Source organism: Octopus bimaculoides, chromosome 20 (genome assembly GCF_001194135.2).
Source record: "Octopus bimaculoides isolate UCB-OBI-ISO-001 chromosome 20, ASM119413v2, whole genome shotgun sequence".
NCBI lineage: Eukaryota > Metazoa > Mollusca > Cephalopoda > Octopoda > Octopodidae > Octopus > Octopus bimaculoides.
In genome coordinates, this window is record NC_069000.1 from 47,272,792 (window position 1) to 47,280,857 (window position 8,066).

The following is an 8,066-nucleotide window of genomic DNA, read 5'->3' on the forward strand; positions in this document are numbered from 1 at the left end:
GTATGTATGTATATGTATGTATGTATATATATATATATATATATATGTATGTATGTATGTATGTATGTATGTATATGTTTCCAGAGGTGAATTATCCAAACCCCAAAGAATTCTTCTCAACATATGGCTACAATGCTCCCCCACCACTACTACTTCTGCTCGTGATCAGAGATGCACATATCGTCAGCCACCAAGGGACATGCTCAACTGGTTAAGGACAAGCAAATCTGTGGTATTGAGCAGAATATTTGCTGTAGGCCATCTTTTATACCAAGACGAAACAATGTACATGAAAACATTTCCAATCAGTTCAGACCAGAAGCCACGGGAGCCAGTGCCAGGTACTGCATCAGGGCGTTTATTATTATTATTATTATCATTATTATTATTATTATTATTATTATTATTATTATTATTATTATTATTATTATTATTTAATAGTATGTGTCACAGTTAAATGTTGTTAATATGAAAATTATATCTCAGCTGTTTTGTCTTGACACAGTAGAAATGTTCACTGATGACGTCGGATCAAAGTTTACGACTGTGCTAATAAGAATTTTTACAATTTTATCTCCTGTCCAAGAATAGGAATGTGAGTCAGTTAAGGTGGAGTATTTAAATAGGCTTTTCCCTTTTAATACAGAAAGTTGCCCGAAATAGCTGTAATCATTTATTTAATTAACCTTTTCACTATGAATTAAACATAAGACTAAAATTACTTAATTCAAACAAAACTATTTAAAGAATGGTATTGCATCGTCTTTTATGAAGAAGACATCTTGGTTGCCTTCTATTCTCTGGACTGTTTCTTTAACCAACTTTATTTTTATGAAGAAGACATCTTGTGTGTCTTTTAATGACTGTGGGTTTTACAAGACAATCATTGTCTTTGATGAAGAAATTATGCTATCTGCTCATGCATGAGGTTATAGGAAAGTGGGTTATACATCATTAGATGTATACCTGACTTTCCTATATAAAATTAATGAATATATAACGGAACGCTGAACGCCAGACTATCAACTTAAACAACATTTATTCAGGTGGTAAATATATATATCTTTAGCTCTTGTTTGTTGTTACAGCTTCTGTGTGTGTGAGCATAGTTGTTGGGACGTTGTTATGTAGATGTAAGCGAGCTGTCTAGCGTAAGTCCGAAAGATGGAGAGTGACAGCTAAACACGTCCATGCTCTATTGCTGGCCAGCAAGAAAGAGACTATCTCCAGGTTGGAATGTTGGAGACACTGCTTGACACGTCCATGCTCATGGCCGGCCGACCGAGAAAGAGATAGAATAGAAGCGGGAACGCTTGGTTGTTTAATTCCACGCATGCGTGAGACTACGCATGCGCACGGCGTTACTACAAGGTTTTATTCAAATAATTGCTGCACATATGTAAATACAAATGTTCCAGATAATAAAGAACTTATTATTATTATTATCATCATCGTCGTCGTAGTCGTCGTCATCATCATCATCATCATCATCATTATTATTATTAATGATAATAATGTGGTTATTTTCACCATCACGCGCAACCTACGTAATATTGTTTTACTACCAACAACGATTTAATGACTAGACTCACAAAACTGAAATTCACTGGAGCGTTATAATACGTCAAGTGTAAACATTGCTTCGAATGAAGAGCAGATGAGCTATGGAATTCAAAATAAGGTCTATACAAATTATTGCATTTCAAATTAAGACTACTTGAGCTTGTGTAACTGTACTGATGACCACGGGGACTCATATATTTATACTGAGGGTCGCATTAGCTACTGTATTTAAAGTAATTGAGCATATGAGCTTCTAGATTGTCAATTCAATTGGCAAATACATAACTACTAAACCTCCTGTCGATGTTCGCTAATGGTAACAGATTTTAAGCACGAACTTTTAGGCGAGTATTTTCCAAAATATAGACAAGATGGATATCGCTAGAATATTTCATTAAAGTTTGTTCTTCGTTAAGGGTTTAAACCAGAGTTGATAGTAAACAATCAGGGTAAGCGCTAGGCATTAATAAACCGTCAACAAAACGCTTTACCACTCTGGGACAATTCGCAGCAGATTTCCCATGTTTTCTTAAAACAATAAGTAAATTATTTTAATCATAATATCCAGTTCTTACCTAAATACCTACACTTGAAACAAAAACTAACAAAAGAGTCTATTTTTAGTTCGCCCAACCTCATTCAGATTTTCTTCTGGCTGTTCAACTTGCTTTGCTCTCAAATGTTTCAAATATTTTCCTATCTTTGTTTTTAAAGCCGCTGAAATTCTTCCTGTTTGAGTTTTGATTCGCCGTTTTTAATGCCATTTACTTTTGTTTTTAATTGCTTGGAGTAATGCCTACGCAGAAGACACGGTCTGACTTTATACCACACCCAACACTCGTTAAAATTTTATTTCACTCTCAACTCAAGGCACCCAGTTCTATTAAAGTGTCATTAACCAAAAAGTCGTCAACTAAATCACGACACCAAGACTCATTAATCATTAATCATTAATCATATTAATGAGGAACAAGTTGAAACAAGACGAGAATGGGACTGGAACGAGAGGTGAGCACGAAAATTGACAGGCAAATAAATTTTATTCAGAATATTTCGAGCTGAAGATATATAAAAAAAAAAGAAAAAAAGAATCCATTTGTCGTCAAGATAGAACTCCTTTGTCGAAGAGAAGAGCAATTCTTCTGACTTTGATTGTTATTACTTTTGGCATTAAGAAGAAATGAGGTTTGGAGAGTTGGTAATTTATTGAGACTCTTCTGTTCGTTGAGAACTCACCATTGTAGCTGTCAAGAGGAGGGAGGGAGAAATAAAGAGAGAGGGTAGGGGAGATGTAGAGAGAGGGAGAGCGAGAAAAAGTTCTGTATATATATATATATGTGTGTGTGTGTGTGTGTATGTATATATATATATAGAGAGAGAGAGAGAGAGTGTGAAAAATATTCTGCTAACTCGCCGCCTTAATAATAATAATAATAAAAAGAAGAAGAAGAAGAAGAAGAAGACAAGAAAAGACATGACAACCTAGGCAGAGTAATCCACTGGAAGTTATGAAGAAAGCTAGATTCTGACCAAACTGATAAATGGTATGAACAAGAAATCAGTGAGGTACAAGAAAGTAAGAATAAGATGTTGTGGGGCTGAATTCGCAGAGCTGTTTCAACCACCACTTGCATTTCTTAACACCATTCCTGTGATTCCCCTCCCGTCCTCCTCATAATCCAAAACCAACCAAATCGTTTCAGTTTACGTCATTTCTTTGCCTCAGCACAATATCATCGTCCAACACACGACCTCAATGTTTCAAATCCACAACACAGATCAATCCGTCATATTCATGTCTCCAATTTAAAACTTTGACCTCTCACAATCCTAATGTTTCGAGTCAAAAGTATTATTTATTCCCACCCTCCTCCATTTTCATGATTTAAGACTTCAAGCTATTTGAACCCTCCCCTCTATCTCTCCCTTTGTTCGATCCACTATTTCCATATTGTCAGGTTTTAATCCAGTTTGATCTCTCATCCTTTCCGTATCTTCTGATCCGCCTCATCCAAGTCTCAGCGGTCCTCCCCTTCCATATCTCCACTTATAGAACACCCCTTCATCCCACATCTTCTCCATATCTCTTCTCTACAAGACTGTTTAATATCACACACACACACACACACACTGCATAGCCCACGTCTACCACAGCATTTGATCTCAGTCCACTCGAAAATCGTTTTTATTTAACTTACGCAAAGATTTGATCTGCAAAACTTTGGATCCACTCACAGAAAATCTCGATATTTTCGTCACTTTATATTTATTTATTTTGTCTACATTTTCTCTACATTGGAAACAAGAAATTTGTTTTCTTGTTTATGTTGCGATCAACTTTTAAAAGAAAACGTTTAGTTCGATTCTTCTTAACCTTACTCTCATAATTCATTTTCAGGCTAAAAATATATCCAAGATTCATGTCCTAGCTTTTCGACAAAAGGCATATCAACGGTCAGCCTCTTGTTGAAGGCTTGGAAAATAATAAACGAGTGGTCACCACCGTCACACACACACAAACACAATGACCAGCTGACCTCTAGGTTTCGAATTTGTCTCATCTTCCATAATCTTCACATCTCAGCTTAAAACATTGCTTCACACATCAACTCCGTTGCTCATTTAGTTGGATAGGTTGTTGTTCCATCTAATGAAACTCAGAAGGCTGTTATGTTATTGTGGTAACCCGGTAAAGAAATACATGGAACGAAGGTGATGACTTCAAACACATTTCATGTGGTCACACGTATATATGCACAAGCTGAATCGAAGTGGTTGATGGACCTTTTGTTCAGCTGTGTGTGTTGTTTGTTAGCTGTTAACCCTGGTGAGAAACTCATGAACAGCGATGTGTTAGAACCGGTGCAGTGTGTTGGTGCTGTGTAGAGATGTTGTTGACGACGAAGATGGAGGTCGCTGTAATGTGGTCAGTGGTTGGACCTTAGAAAGTCTGGAACCAACCAGTAAACTTTTAACACGAAATTTCGCTACACCACAAATTTTCTCCCCTGGCATCTAAGTCGGGTTGAAATGGAATATATGGAGTTCCAACCTAATGGATATATATATCGTTCGCTTTAATTGCCACTTTATAAATAGTGTGCGTGTGTGTACGCGCCTGCGTGCATACTGTTCATTTGTTGATGGGATCAGCAATTGAAAACTCTCAATAAATTTCAAAGTAATAAATATTTTATAAGAAAGAGCATTTTAAATGATATCTGGCAACAGCTTAAGTTTGTTGCCCCCCAGGGGCTCAGTTCCGGTCAAGTCTACCAGCTTACCTCATTCCATACCTCAACTGACCGACAATAATCTCTAAGATTTCCTAAGTAGACGTGTGGTGTGCGAGCATTTATTGGGGGAGGGGTAACAACTCAGGTTTACGCAAATCTAAGTTGTAACCCTTGTCGGCGAGTTGAGAAAATGGCTGAACGAATTACACATGGATTTTCTTATATCTTTTTCTTGTTTCATTCATTAGACTGCAGCCCTGCTGGAGCACAGCCTTGGAGAGTTTTAACAAAACGAATCTACCTCAAAAACACGTCAACACCAGTTGTGAAGTGATGGCAAAGGACAGACACAAAGACATGCACACACACACACACACATATATATATATGCACGCACACACATATACATATATACGACAGCTTCTTTCAGTTTCCATCTACCAAATCCACTCACAAGGCTTTAGTCGTCCCATGGTTATAACAGAAGATGCTTGCACAATGTGCCATGCAGTGGGACTGAACCTGGGACCATGAGATTGGGAAGCAAACTTCTTATCACACAGCCACACCTGTGCTTGCATTATCTAAAATTGTGTTTTGTTGAGGATGATAGGAATGTTAGAACATCCAGGGTGTTGGGACTATTAGGCAGATATCTGCATTGTTGTGGTTGTGTGTGCTTAGCTGAATACAAACACTGGATGTTTGAAAGACGAAAATGTAGACGATGTAATGCTGTAGGTGACATTTTCCAATTAGTCAAGATGAATTTAACCATGAGAATATATCTGGTGACCATCCCATTTTTCAAATTTAGTTTTTGAAGATCTTTGATTTGAGTAGCATATTGAGTTCTTTCTGCTGTGCAAAAAATCCATTTGTGTGTGACTTCCAGCATTTGAAGTCACTCTGTTGCTGCAGCTGGCGTTGTATTCTCTCAATGTCCAGATGTAGCTTGCTCATGTCGCGGAACTACTTTTATCATTGTGTCTGAAGGCTGCCTCATGATTCTAACTCACCTTCACATGTACCAATGTAACTTTTCTTTTCCATTGTTTGGTTTATCAATTTCAGTTTCATACACCACCAACTTCGTGTTGCATGATCGATCTAATGGACAACATTCTGCATTTCTGAACAGAGAATCTGGAACGAGCTTCTTAATGGATTTACTTGTGATAGTTGTCTTCATCCTGGGACCAAAACAGTAGCTTATTTTCACAAAATACCTGGAGATGATTGTTCTGTTTCAGTGACTGTCAGGGACTTTACCTAGCTAAGCTAGGGAAGTTTTTCTTACATTTTAATAATCAGGGTGAAAGAGAGGGAGGTGAACCACATCAACCCTCTCGGCCTATTATTAAGTTGCTGTTTTATACATTCCAATTGGCCCCAGCATCGTAAATACCAACTTATAACTTTACACAATTTCCTACAAACTTCCTAATGCTTTTAGCATTTCACTCAATTTTACTCATCCACACATTTAACATCCTTTTCCCCATGCTGGCATGGGTTAGACAGTTCAACATGGACAAACAAGCAAGAGGACTGTGCCAGGCTCCAATGTCTGCTTTGGCATGGTTTCTACAGCTGGATGCCCTTCCTAACACTGTCATGTACTGGGTGCTTTTTACCTGGCATCATCGGCAGCAATGAGGGTTACCAAATACCTGCAAGGTAAGACTCCCCACTCTCAACAAAGTGGGGTGTAGCATTGAGAGATAAGAAACTAAGAAGAACAGGAGCAGGTGCTCTGCTGAATAGAAGGCTTATGTTTAATCTCATTGTGAAAAATAGACCATGTCTATCACGCAGCAGCAAGGGAGATAAACAAATGAGTTGATTATGGATTTAGTTTTAGCTATTGTTAAAGCCATCATCAGGATTTGAAAACTTGTAAATACAAACATAAAAAAGGTGGTGGAAGAAAAACAACAACAATAGAAAGAAAATTATTTGTCAAATTTATTTATCCGTCACAAAAGGGGTTTGTTGGTTTATTTTTTTTATAATTTCTTCTAAAAACAAAAAATTATGTACATATGTGAGTGCACGTATGTGTGTGTATATAATTAGATGTAAGCTTATTTAAAAGATTAAAAAAAGACTTTCCTTGAAATCGATTTTGTTCATGTATTTGGAGTTGAAAGCTGTGCTAAGTGGTGCCACCTCATAAGACGGCTCTAATCTACCGCGGGTAGAAGTATGTAAAACTTAATGGAATCTTCCAACAGTTCTTTCAGTAGGATAGGATTACAGATGCAAGAAGGGAGTTGAAGTAATAGAGAGCGCTGTATAGGGTATATAAAATTAACTATTTGGTTACTGTGTGTATAGCATGGGCTAAATAATCGACATTGCCGGAGCATACGCCAGCCACGGATATACGACCATCTTTTGTCAAATAGATGGAGAACTCCTTTGTCAAACGTTCAACCTACAATGATAAGAGAAAAAAATTAAACAGGAACATAATTAACTTTTGTTTTTAATCAACATGAATATTAATTCACACGCACACCTACCAACTCCACCCACCCCCTTACCCTTCTTCCTTTATTTCTCTTCTACATTCACGTGCCCACTGACAATATGAAAGAGAGGGGACCTTTGTTTGGAGATGGGGGACCCTCATTGACCTCTCACCTGACAACTGAGTGCTGGACATTAAGGACCAAATAGTTATCTGCCCTTGTTCCAGACTGATCTGACAACTGCTTCTTTACCACATCACTTACATGCCTCTACCTCCCACCCCACAGAGACACACAGACGCACCAGTGTTTATACTACTACTACTATAACCACTTTACACTGTGTAGCAGCCTTAGGCAAGTTTATTAACTACTGACATGGATTCCATTCCAACAACACTAACACTACTATACTGCACTGTACTACAAGACCACTCCACAACACTGCACCACCCAATCTACCACATTCTGCTGCACTGCAACACCACAGTGACACCCTCTCTCCAGCAGACACAACAACAACAACAACAAGAGGAAGATGACGTACCTGGTCAGGTGTTAATCCAGTGAAACAGAACATACCAATTTGGTCTGTAACATGTTGCCAGTTCTTGGAAGAACCTTCTTTAGCCAAACCTTCCACTAATTTCGTTCTCATACCAATGATACGGTCAGCCATACCTTTCACCTCTGTCAACCTGAAACAACATAAACTTAATCATAGTAACTTTATATATATACATACATACATATATATATATATATATATATATATATATATATATATATA

General features: G+C 37.6%; 1 protein-coding gene across 1 annotated transcript in view; it reads right to left on the reverse strand.

The window, feature by feature from the left end:
• Positions 1-6,749: 6,749 nt before the first annotated feature.
• Positions 6,750-8,066, reverse strand: part of LOC106871279 (aspartate aminotransferase, mitochondrial) — a 13,790-nt gene continuing 12,473 nt past the window's right edge. The window contains exons 10-11 of the mRNA XM_014917643.1: positions 7,824-7,974; positions 6,750-7,239 (exon numbers count right to left, since the gene is read on the reverse strand). Coding sequence (XP_014773129.1) covers positions 7,117-7,239; positions 7,824-7,974 — 274 coding nt within the window. The 3' untranslated portion in view covers positions 6,750-7,116. The remainder of the gene's footprint in view (positions 7,240-7,823; positions 7,975-8,066) is intronic.